Source organism: Petaurus breviceps, unplaced genomic scaffold, assembly GCF_028583685.1.
Source record: "Petaurus breviceps papuanus isolate PSGF00001 unplaced genomic scaffold, PetGlider_PUasm1.0 91041, whole genome shotgun sequence".
NCBI classification, from domain to species: domain Eukaryota; kingdom Metazoa; phylum Chordata; class Mammalia; order Diprotodontia; family Petauridae; genus Petaurus; species Petaurus breviceps.
The window spans coordinates 8,010,765-8,025,047 of NW_027187400.1; the positions used below are offsets into that span (position 1 = coordinate 8,010,765).

The 14,283-nt window shown below is 48.7% G+C and overlaps 1 protein-coding gene across 2 annotated transcripts in view; it reads left to right on the top strand.

Annotated features, from left to right (window-relative positions):
- The window catches only part of RUNX3 (RUNX family transcription factor 3), a 45,619-nt gene that overhangs the window by 22,316 nt on the left and 9,020 nt on the right, over window positions 1–14,283 (top strand). For both annotated transcript variants that reach the window (XR_011166593.1, XM_069079053.1), the window contains exon 4: window positions 10,837–10,989. Coding sequence is in view for 1 of the 2 variants with exons in the window: in XM_069079053.1 (XP_068935154.1) it covers window positions 10,837–10,989 (153 nt within the window). In the remaining variant the exon portion in view is untranslated. The remainder of the gene's footprint in view (window positions 1–10,836; window positions 10,990–14,283) is intronic.

A 14,283-nucleotide genomic window follows, 5' to 3' on the forward strand; every position in this document is an offset into this window, starting at 1 on the left:
ACCACCATCACCATCTCTACCCCCACCATCATCCCTTTGAGCCAGACTGTACACGTTTCATCTTATGGTGTTTTTATTCGACTGGGGAGGATGAGTAAAGGCTTCCTTGAAGAGACACCACATGAACCTTAGTTTATGGGGTGAATGGCCCATGACCTCAGTGCCCTCAAGGAACATCCCCAGTCTGAGGGCCAAGATGATCTTTATCCTTGGAGAACTCTCCTCCCCGATGGAGAAAAATTGTCTCTGCCCTCAGGGAGCTCTCAGTATGTGGAAGGAGATGGTCTCTAGTCCACCCCCTGCCCCCAGATCATCTTGGCTCTTTGGGAGCCCCCAGGCAGAGGGAGGAAATGACTCCCACATGCTTAGAGCTCTGGGAGATGGATTTCTCCTAGAACTCTGGCTTCTGGTTGCTCCCTTCCCTGCCCTCCATGACCACCTTAAGAGTGAGCTAGCTAGAACCATGCCCCCCTCCCAGTTAGTGTCACCTGCAGTAACCATAGGGTGCCACACCCCTTAAGGCCTCTTGAGTCTAGGCAGTCACTTGACCTTTTACTGTCCTTGCCCTGTGGGGGAAATTGTTCTCAGAAGCCACAAGGACCCCAGGCCTTTGCTGGGGACCAGTAGATGCTTGTCTCATCAATACATAGGACCCAAAGTGGGCATATTCCCTGTTCCAAACTGAGAGAGAAGAGCGTGGAGTCAGGAGAGACAGATCCCAGCCCCAGCTTGGCTCCTGCCTTGCTTACAGCCAGCCTCCTCACCATCCCTCTCCTCCCACTCTTGTTCCAAGCTGCCTCTTCCTCCCTCTGGTCCCTAGTGCCAGCCCTGCCCCGCTCTGCCACCGTCACCATCTCCATCCTCTGAGCCCCCATCGGTGACACCTCCTCCTTGATCCACAAGACTGAAGCCTTCCGCTTTGGATGCTTTGTCACATCTCTGGACAGGAGGCGGGCCCTTCTTGCCAAGGCTGGTGCCTTCACTTGTCCCTTGGATCCCATCCCTCCAAGACTTTGGCGCAGCCCCTCTCTCTTATGCACATTCAGCACTCTCTCAACTAGCTTCTTACCCTTACCCTACAAAAAGCACGCAAACCCCAAACCACTCTCTCTTAATTCTGCCAACTCCTTAAGCCCTTCTCGCCCACCTTTCCTCCTCTTTCATTGCCAGACCTCTAAAGTTACTGATATTCACTGCCTACAGTTCCTCACCAACCACTCTTTCCTGAGCCCCTGGAAGTCTGCCTTCTAATTCCACCCCTCAAAGCTGCTATTGCCAGTGATCCCCCTAAACACAGGGCTGTGAATTTAGAGCTGGAAGGGGCCTTCAAGGCCTCATTTCACAGAATAGGAAACTGAGGCTCAGAGAGAGGTTAAGTGACTTATCCTAAGTCAGTCAACAAGTGTTTAGCAAACACTTACCATGGGATGGGAACTGTGCTAAGTAAACATTGGAGATACACAAGAAAAAGGCAAGAGTAGAGACTGTTCCTTTTAAGGGCTCACATTCTAATGGGAGATGCAACAGGCAAATGACTGTACAAAGGACCATATGTGTAGTACTGTGACCTCTCTCTCTCTCTCTCTCTCTGTCTCTCTCTCTGTCTCTCTCTCTCTCTCTGTCTCTCTCTCTCTCTCTCTCTCTCTCTCTCTCTCTCTCTCTCTCTCTCTCTGTCTCTCTCTCTCTTCTCTCTCTCCCTCTCTCCTTACACCCCTCTCTTTGTCTCTATCTCTCTCTGTCTGTCCCTCCCTCTCTCCTTGTCTTTCTCCTCTCTCTGTCTCTTTATCCTTGTGTGTGTGTCTCTCTCTGTCTCTCTCTCTGTCTTGCTCCCCCCCTCTTCATATACACACACAGTAAATGGAAGGGAATCCCAAAGGGACAGTACTAGCAGCTGGGGGAAGAGAGAGGAGGAAAAAAAAAAAGGAGGAAGGGTTCTCTGCTGTAGAAAGTGAGATTTGCGTTGGAACTTGACTATAAAGAAGCCAGAAGGGTCAAGGTGAGGTGAGAGGACAGCTGAGCACAAAGGCAGAGTGTCAGGTTCAAGGAATAAGAAGGAGATGGGTGTCTCTGGATCAGAGAGTACCTGGAGAGAAGCGAAGTATAAGAAAGCTGAGGAAGTTAGGAAGGGGCCAATCAGAAGACTTTGTATTTGATCCTGAAGGTACTAGGGGAGCTGCTAGAGTTCATGCAGAGAGGGGAGCATGATGTGGTCAGACCCACCTTTAGAGACATCCCCTTGACAGCTGAGAGTGGAGGGTGGATTGGAGTGGGGAGAGACTTGGGGCAGGGACACCCATTAGAAGGCTGTTGCCGTGGTCCAGGAAGGTGCTGATGAGGGCATGGACTAGGATAGTGGCTTTGTGAGTGTAGAGAAGGGTTGGATTGGCCGTAGTGTGACACCAAACACCTGAGTCTAGGTGACTGGAAGACAGAGGTCCACACACTGGCTGTAAGGAACTTGGGAAGAGGAGTGGACTAGATAAGGAATCCTCTTTTGGACCCGTCACCCATTGTTGTGTCTGAGATGCTGATGAGACATTGGGTTGGAGACATCCATGAGGCAGTTGGTGGTTTGGGTTTGGAGCTCAGCAGGAAATTTAGGGCCTGATGGATAAATCTGGGAGTCATCTGCATGGAGATGGTAATTAAATACACAGCAGCTAATGAGCTCATCAAGTGAGAGAGTAGAGTGATCAGTGGGCCCAGAACAGACTGGTCTAGTGCTCAAGACCCAGCAAAGGAGACTGAGAAGGGGCTGTGGGAGGGTAGGAAGAGATGGAGGAAAGACCCATATCGTGAAAACCTGGAGAAGAGAGGGTGGCAGCCTCAGTCTGCAAAGATGGTGAGAGGGTTGAGGGAGGGGCCATTGGGCACCACAAGGCCTCCGGAGATCTGTGGGGAGACCAGGTGGAGGATGAGATGAATGATGAGGCCAGAAGCCAGACTGCAGAAGGTTTAGCATCACAAGAGAGAAGTAGGGAGCTCAGCTGCAAAGGAACGAAGAAATACCGTTTAACAGATACCAGGCGCCGCAGGATCTAGTGAGGGTTTTTAAGGGTGGAGGGGACGTGGGCTTGTTTGTAGGCAACAGGGAAGAAAGTCAGGAGAAAGGGAGAGACTGACGATTAGACAGTGGGTGATAGTGGAGACAGTCTTCTGGAGAGGATGGGAAGGAATGAGATCAAAGGTGCAGGTAGCGGCATTGGCCTTGGCCAAGAGAAGAGACACAGCTTCATCTGAGACAGGAGCAAAGAAGGGTCACACAGCTAGTGAGGGTCTGAGGGAGAGTTTGAACTTGGCTCTCTCATTCCACCCATGCTCTAACCACTGTAACACCCAGAAGCCTTGACCTTTATTTTGACACTGCTGGCCAACCCCTTCTTCCCGAACAATCCTCTTGGCTCCTGGTTCCCCTCCTACCTCTGACATCTCCTCCATAATCCTCCTTCCACCCTCTAAGCATTTGTATCCTGAGTCTCAGCTCCATTTCTGTTCTCTGACTCTGGCTGTCTCTCAGGCCCCTCTTCCCCTCCCTGTCTCCTTCCCTCATGCAGTGGCCAAAACAACTAGACCAAACCACCCCTCTCCTCTAAGACTGTCACCTATAGGATAACACATTACCTTACCTTGGCCTTCAAGGCTCTCTGGGAGCTGATCGCAAGTTACCTTTACAGCATTATATTCCAAACTTTCTATACTTTCTATTCCACTAAGACTGTCTCCCCATGCCTGGAACACTTCCCTGTCCCATCCCCTGCCCCCACCAGCTGACACCTTCTCTTCTGTCCAGGCCCAATTTGTGCTGCCTCCTCCATGCAGCCTGCCAGGACATGCCCTTGCTAACTGAAAACCTTCTTCTCCCTCCTCAAATTTTCTTTGAGCACATTGTCAGAATCTTTCCTTTGCCCCTTTATACTCTGTGTTGAATCATGTTTATTTGCATGCACATATTACTCCCCTTATTAAACCATAAGTTCCTTGAAGGTAAGGACTGGGTTATTTTGTAATAATAGTAATATAGCTAACATTTTTATAGTGCTTCAAGGTTTGCAAAGCATTCTATGTATATTTCATTTGATCCTCATAACTATACAAAGTGGGTGCTGTTATTATTTCCAGTTTTCAAATGAGGAAACTGAGGCAGAGGTTAAGTGACTTGTCCAGGATCACACAACTAGTGTCTGAGATGGGACTGAACTTGGGTCTTCCTTATTCCCAGGTTCTGTGATCATAAGCTCCTTGAGGGCAAGAGCTGGGTCATTCCTTCATCTTGAGGACCCTAGAGCAAAAAGGACTTTGCAATAGGATGGATGGAAAGCAGCCTGAGAAGATAGAACCAGGAACCTTGGGTGGGGAATCTGGAGGTGTAGGTCCAGTCCAGCCTTTACCAGCTGCCTCATCTTGGGAAATGAGACCTTGGGTAGGCTGACACCCAGGAACAGCTGATCTTTTTTGATCCCTGCCTGCTCGGGGCATTGCCCTTTCCAGTAGACCATTTTATACTAATAAGATTAACAGTTGACTATAATAATTATTGTTATTATCTATTAGCATTATAATTCTTTTATATTAATCAGATTAACACCTGATTCTGTCATAATCATTATTGCATATCTGATGCTTTAAAGTTTGCAATGTGTGTTACCAAATCCTCCGTCTCATTTGATTTTATAGAAATAGTGTTACCGTCAGTGAGGAAGCTGCAGGCCAGCTTCTGTGAACGGGCTTGTCCTCATTTCTGAAGCTCAGTCTCCCGCGCTGCCTTTGTGGACCAGATGGAGAGATGGGTTAGCTGGTAGAGAGTCTGTGTGGGTGAACTGGGATCTGGGTGAACGATGGGGACCCAAAGACTTGTCATTAGTTGATTCACTGTTGACCTGGAATCTTCTAGTGCAGGCTGCGCCCCCACTTGTTGCCACCTGTTGGAGAGGGGATTTGGGCTCCGTCACTAGTTGGCCTAGTTTACTTTTAAAAGGCACCTCCCATTTCTTGAGATCCTGTGTTCCTCTGCTACTTTGGTTTTCCAAACCTCTGTTTTCTTAACTCTAAGTGGTCAGAATTATCCTCACCTTCCGAGGATCAGAGGAGGTGTCCAGAAATACTTGAAACATCTTTGGGATTATAGGAGAATAAACTGTGATTATTTAAGGTGAGGGGAAGGACCGGCTTTCTTCCAGCCCCCATATTCAGGATTGGGTTTAGAATGACCAGGCTTGACCCAATCTTTTTACCTTTCTGGAGTATCAGATGGAATAATCATCGAGGGTAAAATTACTAGGATTCCGTGTTGGGCTGACCCCTCTGTTTCCCACATGATGAAATGCCAGAAAATTTGAAGGACTTCCCCAGTGTCACCCAGCTAGCATCAGAAGTAGGATTCAAACTCAGATCCTCCCACAAATCTAGTGGTTAATGGCCTCTAGGGCTCAGGGATCTCCTTTGCGGCCCTTCCATCTCTCACCTCCCACTGTGAAGTGTTCTGGCTGCCATGTCTACCTCTCCCTGCCTTCTCAAAGGCACAAACATTTATCAGCATCCCAGGTCACGATGTCCTTTGGGACTTTGTCAGAGGATCAGGGCAGTTTTCTTGTTTTTTTCTTTCTCCTGGGTTTAATCCGGCTTTCCAATCATTGTAAATCTCCTGACAAGCCACTGTTGCAACACCCCCTCCCCCGGCCCCTTCCCCTGCAGCCTCGGGCTGGGAAGAGACAGTAGAGGCTGTGTCTGGGTCCTTGGAGGGGGCTGGTGCCAGGAGCAGCGTGACCTGATGTCGTAAGCAGGCCCACTTCAAACGAGTAAGAGCTGAGTTATCCCTGGCCTCAGAAGGCTCTCTTCCCCTGGCTCGGCTCAGCTAGGCTGGGCTGGGCTGGGCTGGAGGCTTTGGGGCTTTTGTTTGCTTCTGCCAGTGCCCCAAGCACCACTCCTCTCTTCCTCTCTGCCCTGAGATCCAGCCCACTACCCGGATGGCTCCATGGCCCCAGACCTTCTGTTTGGTCTTCCCCGACCTCACCTGCTTCCCCATCCAACATGTGTCCTCATGGAGACAAGGGACTTCATTCCTTCCTAGAATCTGAGTGAGAAGTGGCTTGAGAGGTTTAGGAGGCAGAATGATATTGGGGCAAAAAATGCTGCTTTTGGTCTCAAGATTATAGAACAATAAAGCTGGAGCTGGAAGGGGCTTCCCTATAACCCTGTGCCCTCATTTTACGGATGAGGAAACTGAGGACCAGGGAAACATTACTTCCCATAGTTTCTCATGTAGTTAACAAGCAGGATTTGAACCCAGGTCCTTAGGCTTCAGAGCTAACATTCTTTGCACTGATTTGAATCCTAGGTTGGCTACATTGTAGATTTAGGGAGGGAAGGGACCTCAGAGGCCAACCCCCTCCCCCTCTTCTGCTGTTGAGGAAACTGAGCTCAAGTGATTTGCCTAAGGTCACACCTGTCAGAGGTGAGATTTGAACCCAGGCCTCTGAGACCAGGGACAGCACTCTCTCCCTACATCTCTGTGTATTTCATCCCTCTGTTCCTCAGTTTTCTCCTCCATAAAATGGGAGAAAACTAGATGATCTACAATGTCCCTTCCTCCCCTGTTATATAATTTACATAAAAGCACTTTGCAAACCTCAAATCTGTATCAATGTTGGCCATTGTTAGTAACATCCTGCGAGCAACTCTCTTCCTCCCACCCCTCCCCCATCTTATGGATGAGAAGACTGAGGCCTGGATAAAGCAGTCACACAGAGACTGGCTGGCAGACTTGGGAGTCTCCTGACTCCCCTTCCAGTGCCCTTTCCAATTCCTATTTTTTCAAGTATTCTAGTATTGTCCAGGCACTCTGCTTGACCCCAGGCACGAGGCATAAGGGGCCATTCTGCCTTCATGGAGCTCCCAAGGCTCAGGGGGAAGAATTAGAGTTTGGACACACAAGTCATAAACAGATGTATCAGAGTGTGGGGTTCTCCAAGGCCCAAGGGGGAAGATCAGAGCTATCAGGAAATCTGGGCGAGCATCCTGCAGGGAGTGATTTCTGAGTTTGGCTCTAAAGCCAGTGTAGGATGAAAGAATGCAGGGGATGGTGTTCTAGGTCTGAGCAACTCCAGGCAAGGTGGCAGGAGAAGGCAGGCTGTGGCCAAGGAATTCAAACCTGGTTCTGGTTTTCATGTTTATTTTGTTTACATTCATAATTTGGGGGTCAGACCTAGGATTTCATTGGTTATGTAGGTGTTCTTAGCCTTTTTGTATGTTTTGGGCCCCTGGGGAAGTCTGGTGAAACCTATGAAATCCTTCTCAAAATGCTTTAAAATGCATAAAACAAAATCCACAAGATATGAAAAAATCAATTATCTTGAAATATGGTTATCAGAATGTTTGGGGTTTTTTAATCTACGAACCCCAGGTTAAGAATCCTGGATGTTAGGAATTCTTGTTGAAGAAACTTCCTAGTCCAGAATATATTGGTTCTTATAAAAGAATTGTAAAAAAAATAAAGTGAAAAAGGCCCCAAAGTATATTGGCAACTGTTCTGCCTTATGGTCTTAGAGAATTATCTTGGGCCATTGGCAGATTGAGAGACTTGGCCAGGGCCACAGAAGTGATAAACATAAGAGGTGGGATTTGAACCCTTTTGGGGGGTTCTGGATTCAGTTTTCTGATTCCAGAGTTGTTGCTGTTCCCACTGAATGATTAGGAGATGACTAGGGCTCAGGAGCTCAGGGGCCACCTGCCCAAAGCCCTTCCTCATCTCGCCCAGTTAGTGGCTTCTCCCTTTGGAAATGGCTTAGTATTCTTACTTGCCTGTGTACATTGAGCTCCCCTCAATAGGGCATTAAGTTCCATGAGGCCAAGGAATAGTTCTCACTTTATATTTGTATCTCTAGGTCCCAGCATAGCTCCTAGCATGCAGCAGTGGTAGGTGATGGTGGTGGTTGTGGCAGAGGTGGGTGAGTGTAGAGGTAGATGGTGGTGGGGATGGTAGGTGAGAGTAGAGGATGGTAGTGATGGTGGTTTGTGATGGTGGTAGATGGTGGTAGCAGTGGCTCATGGTAGTGGTTGAAAATAGTTATGGTGGGGGTGGATAGTGGTGGTAGTGGCTGTGGCTAATGGTGGAAAATTGTGGTGGTGGGTGGTGGTTGTAGTAGTGGATAGTGGTGATAGAAAGTGGTGGTGGATGGTGTTAAGTGGTGGCAGATGGTGATAGCAACTTACATCTATGTAGGGCCTTAAGGTTTAACCAAGTACAATATCCCTGTTTACAGATGAGGAAAATGAGGCCCAGAGAGGTTAGGTGACTTGCCACCAGGAGTCACCTGGTGAACACTGGCAGAATAGCTGTTCTTACTTCAGGCCCATGACTCCAAGTTTGGCAGTCTTTCCCCCATACCACATGGTGACTCCTATACCACACTGCCTTTCCACACAGATGCTTAATCGATGTTTAATATTCCATTTGAGAATCATGAAGCCCCAGGGAAGGGCTGATGACTAAGATAGCATTTTGAGCCAGTTGGTTTGGGCACTTGGAGCTCCTTTCTGGGGGCCTTGGGGCTCATCTGTTGCTTCCTCTTCCGCCTTCCTCCTGAATAGAAAAGAAGGCCATTTTCAATATTTCAAAAATGCATTGCAGAGGGCCTTAAGACTCCCCAGGACACTCTTGGGGGCAGGCCATCCGTCACTTCAGCTCAGTATAACAGCCCTAGCAGCCCCTCTCACGACATGTCACAACCTAGGGTCCAGGGTGGCCTCTCAGGGGCCCTTGATTTCATTTCCCACACAATAGCCCTTCGGATGTATGATGACAGCGCCTACATTTCCCCAGTCTTCTCTTCTCCCATTAGACTATGAGCTCCTTAAAGATAGGGACTATCATTAGCCTCTCTTTGTATCCCTCCTCTTAGCACAGGGCCTGGCACAAAGGAGGCCCTTAATAAATGCCTCCTGACTGCCCGATTCCTGGCCTTGAATTGTTCCTCCTTTGGCCTGGTCCCCAGCCCTTTCCCCACTCTTGGGATGGGCTTCAGCTTGGCATCCCTCTCCCCCATATGATGTGAACACGGGCCTCTCCATGTGGCTTGGCCATGGTGAAGGGCAGCCCTCTGCTAGCCCCAGACAGTCTACTTCTAGTAGGGCCCCAGATCTCATTCCCTCTTCTTGGCTGCCACATCTCACGTAGGACAGAGGAAATCAAGTCAGCAAGCAGTTATTAAATGCTTACTATGTGTCAGCCACTGTGCTAGAGAGCCCCCCCCCCCCGGAAAAAAAAAAGGTGAAAACATAGTCCCTGCCCTCAGGAAGCTTACAGTCTAAGGAGAGGAGACATTATGCATACAGAACCATGTGCAAACAAGATGTATATAGGATAAAATTGGAGTCAGTAGGGGGAAGGCACTCAGATTAAGGAGATTGCCTGAAGGCTTCTTGTAGGCAGTGAGGCTTTCAGTGGGACTTGATGAAGGCCAGGGAAGCTAGGAGGCAGAGAGGAGGAGGGAGATTCCAGGCAAGGGGAAGAGCCAGGAGACCCAAGTCACTGGACCTTAGGGTACTCGGAGGGGAGTAGGGTGTAAGAAGATTGGAGAGCTAGTAAGGGGCCCTGTTACAAATGACTTTGGTCCATTTCGGTTCTGGCCTCAGCCCTGCCACCAATACTGCCGTGTGGCTTTGGCCAAGACCTTCCCCTTTTTGGACAATAGTTTCCCAACCTCTACCATATAGGGATTGGACTCAGATAATCTCTCAAGAAAGGGAGGCAGGATCGTGCTGTGGAAAAACCCTGGATTGGAAATCAAAGAACCTGCATTTGTGTCCTGGGCCTGCTGATAAGCACCTGTGTGACCCTGGGCAGGTCACTTATCTTCACCCTCTCTTTCTTCATCTGTAAAATGAAGGGATTGAATGAGATGATTTCTGAGATCCCTCTCTTTAAAAGTATCATTGAATGACACTCTCAGTTCTGTGATCCCAGGGGAGGAGCTACAGGTACATAAGTTGCCATGGAAGGAGATAAATGGTGATGTAGAAATTGAGCTGGACTTGAGTTAGGAGATCTGGGTTCAAATCCAAATTTGAATATTTCCAAAAATCTTGTGTTACTTTCCATCTGTGTGGAAAGTTAGCTTCGGTGTCCTTATATGGAAAAGGAAAGTGGAGATCTGCATCTCCTGCCTCACCAAGGTGTCTGGAAAGTGCTCTGCAATCCCCAAGTTCGGTTTTCCCTTGTTTCCCTCTCTTTACCCCTCCCCCCCCACTTATTATCATTGTCTCCCTCTTGAAGTTACTTTGCATATACTGTGTATCTATGACTGTGTCCCCCTCATAGAATGGAAACTTCTTGGAGGCTAGCATTATTTTACTTTTGTCTTTGTGTTCTCAGTGCTTCAAGTAGAGCAGGGCAGCTTAATAAGTGTGGACTGAATTGATTTATTCTCATCATCTTCTAGGACACTAGTAACACCCACCAGGGCGCCTCACCCCACCCCCAGCCTCCCCAAGTTTTGTTTATGTTTCAGAGTATAGTATTTGGAGCAGAACGAAGTCTTCCTTCCATCCACCTCCCTCAGTTTTCAAAGGAAGAAACTGAGACCTAGAAGGGTGAAATAACTTGCCCAAGGTCACACAGTAGCAGAGTTGGGGTTCAGGCTCATGTTCTCAAATACCAAATCCAATGCTGCTTCCATTCTATCATTCTGGCTCTCCAGTGTGGGAGACCTTTCATTGAAATCCTGGTGGGGTCACTGGGGAGATTGTGAGATCTTTCTTTCCCTGGGTAAGTAGAGGCCAGAGATGAGGTGGGGATGGATGACAGCAAGGTGCTGACACACTCTTCCTCCCTCTTCTCAGGGCACAGGCAGAAAATGGAAGACCAGCCAAAGGCCTTTCCTGATCGATTCGGTGAACTGGAGCGACTTCGAATGCGTGTGACACCAACAACTCCTAGTCCCCGGGGCTCTCTGGCCACCTCTACTCACTTCAGCACTCAGGCTACAGCACAAGGTACAGGGGCTGGGTCCTGGGAGACGGAGGGAGCAGGGGTAAGTGGGATGTGGAGGGAAGGTGAGTGGGATAATAGCTAATCCTGCTTTGAACAGATTGACAGGGGTGCTTGCATGTTGTCTCTTCTATTTGAATATAAGCTTCTTGAGGGCAAGGACATGTTTTCACCTTTACTTATTTCCTCACAACTTAGTCCCTGGCATATAGTAAGAATTTAATAAATACTTTTGCCCTGCCTTCAAGGATAGGGGGGCAACTAGGTGGCATAGTAGAGTATCAAGCCTGGAGTCAGGAAGATTCATCTTCCTATGATCAAATCTGGCCTCAGACACTTCCTAGCTGTGTGACCTTGGGCGAGTCACTTAACCCTGTTTGCCACCGTTTCCTCATCTACATTTACAAAATGACCTGGAGAAGGAAATGTCAAACCACTCCAGTATCTCTGCCAAGAAAACCCCCAGTGGGGTCATGAAGGGTTAGACACAACTGAAACACCTGAACAGCAAAACAAGGCTCTTATATTCTATCCAAGGGGAGCGCGTATATACAGAAGTATATAAAAACATCTCCAGGGTAGTGGGCGGCATTTTAAAATGGCTGTTTTCTGGAGTTCATACTCAAAAGCTTAGGAGTAGGGAGAGAGAAGTAGAGGAAGGAAACCATTCCAGGCATGGGAAAGAGCATGGGCAGAGGTGCCGAGCTAGGCATAGGCAGGGTGAGAGCCGGGACAGAGGAGAGCACGGATTCCCTGAAGTGGGAGACCTAAAGGGAAGAGAAGCCTGGGAGGGCAAGTGGGAGCCCGAGCGTGGATGGCGCCCTGAAGGCCATGGAGAGCCGCAGACAATTTTTCAAGTGGAGAGAGAGAAATCTTAGCAGGGCATTAGAAAGGGTCCTTGGGCAGGAAGTAGTGGGGGAAAGAGAGAATCAGCAGGGGATGAATGAAAGGTTCCCAGAGCTTTTCCCTCCTCCCCGGTAGGATAGATGGTGAAGGTGGGGAACTGGGTGACTTGCCACTGGGCTCCTGATTCCAAGGGCACGGTGCTTTCTACTGTGCACACTACCCTGGCAGGCCTGCCAGAGATTCTGGGAAGTGCTGATCCGGGGCAGGGTGCACTATACCCTTGCCAATTTGGGTCACATCCCCAGGGAATCGAGGGCACCAGAGGGGAAGAGATGTGTGTGAACCCTCCCCTGCTTGCCCTGATGGAACAGCCCAGCTTCTCCAAATCCCAGGAGGGCAACCATTCCCAGCAGGAGCTGCCAAGACCCCACTTAGACATCAGGAAAGGGAAACCAGGCTCAGAGGGGGCATCTCTTTCCTGCAGAGCCTTGAAGAGAGAGGGCTAACTGACTGGGATGACTGGGGATAGCTAAGAGGCTGAGAGGGAAGGGGAAGAGAAAGGACTAAGCATTTATGTAGTGCCTACTGTATGCCATGCACTGTGCTAAGAACATTGCAAATATTATCTCATTGCCTGGAGTGGAAGGGAGACCACCTCTGATTCTTAATACCTACATGACACTGGGCAGATCACTGGCTCTCTCAGCCTCAGGCTCTTCTTTTGTAAAATGAAGGAGTTGAATTCTGCAAACTCAGAGATCTTTTCTCATTTAGAACTAGAGTTCTGTGAGCTTCAGAGCTGGAAGAGAGCTTAAAACACAGAATGTCAGAGCTGGAGGGAGCTTAGAGCACAGAATGTCAGAGCTAAGGGGAGCTTAGAGCAGAGTATCAGAGCTGGGGGGAGCTTAGAGCACAGAGTGTCAGAGCTAGGGGGAGCTTAGAGCAGAGTATCAGAGCTGGGGGGAGCTTAGAGCACAGAGTGTCAGAGCTAGGTGTGTTCTAGAGCACAGAATGTCAGAGCTGGGGTGAGCTTAGAACACAGAGTGTCAGAGCTAGGTGTGTCCTAGAGCACAGAATGTCAGAGCTGGGGGGAGCTTAGAGCACAGAATTTCAGAGCTAGGTGTGTCCTAGAGCAGAGTGTCAGAGCTGGGGGGAGCTTAGAGCACAGAATGTCAGAGCTAGGTGTGTCCTAGAACAGTGTCAAAGCTGGGGGGGAGTTTAGAACACAGAATGTCAGAACTACATTGGCCTTGGAGTGTAGCATATCAGAGGTGAAAGAGACTTTAGAACATGAAATGTCAAGAGCTGAAAGGTACGATTCAATTCAAGAAACTTTCTTAAGTGCTTCCCATAGGTCAGGCACTGTGCCCAGCCCTGAGAATGCAAGACACAGGCTCTACAGCTCCTTCAAAACTCTAGACTTCAGACTCTAGAGCACAGGATGACAGCATCAGGAGGGATCTTAGAACATAGAATTCGAGGCCTAGGAAAGACCCCAGAACGTTAGCTTTTGTTGCTGAATGAGTCTGGCGATTCTAGAAAGATAGAAGATAGGAAATCAGAGCTAGAAGGAGCCTGAGAACCTAGACTCTAAACACAGGCCATGATCTTGGAAAGTGAGAGGCTCCCAGAGGATGTTCCAAGAGGCCTCGGAACATAGATCATTTGTGTGTGTGTGTGTGTGTGTGTGTGTGTGTGTGTGTGTGTGTGTGTGTGTATTGCGTATTTTTTTAAATTTCCTTATTTTTCTCTGAGCTGGCTACTTTATATGACCTATAAAACCATCACCTAAGTTATAGCTAGTAAATAAATAAATCTTTTACTTTTCAACACCTGAACAAACAGAGACTTTGCTGCCTCTTCTCTATTGATCCTTGGCTTGTCTCCTGATGTAGTGAGGGGGCCTTGAGTGGGGTGTGCCCCCAAAATTGCCCCTCCTCTCACAGGAAAGGCATCATTTGTGAAAGCTGACCAGGAGTCTGTTTCTGACGACACCAGCTTCCACCAAGATCTTACTTTCTTTGCAGGGATGCATATTAAGGTGTAGCCCTAAAATCTCTGGAAGCCATAGGCAGAAAGGGGCAGAGGGAGCCAGAATGAGAACCAGGTCTTTAGCTCTGGGCTACAGCTCCTTCCCTCACCTCTCCTGATGCTGCCTGAGAAAACATTGGCCAAACACACACCCTGCTGCCCTGGAGGGAGAGGTCCAGGGATCTCAGTTATGCCTGATTTAAATTATTACATTCCACATCCTAAGGGCCCTCCCAGCTCTGACATTCTCTATTCTAAGGCTTCACTTAACTCTGACATCCCGTGTTCTAAGGGTCCTCCAAACTCTGACATCCGATGTTCTAAGGACCCTCCTAGCTCTGACATTCTGTGTTCTAGATGTCTTCCCAGCTCTGCCATTTTCTGTTCTAAGGCCTCATTTAGGTCTGACATCCTGTGTTCTA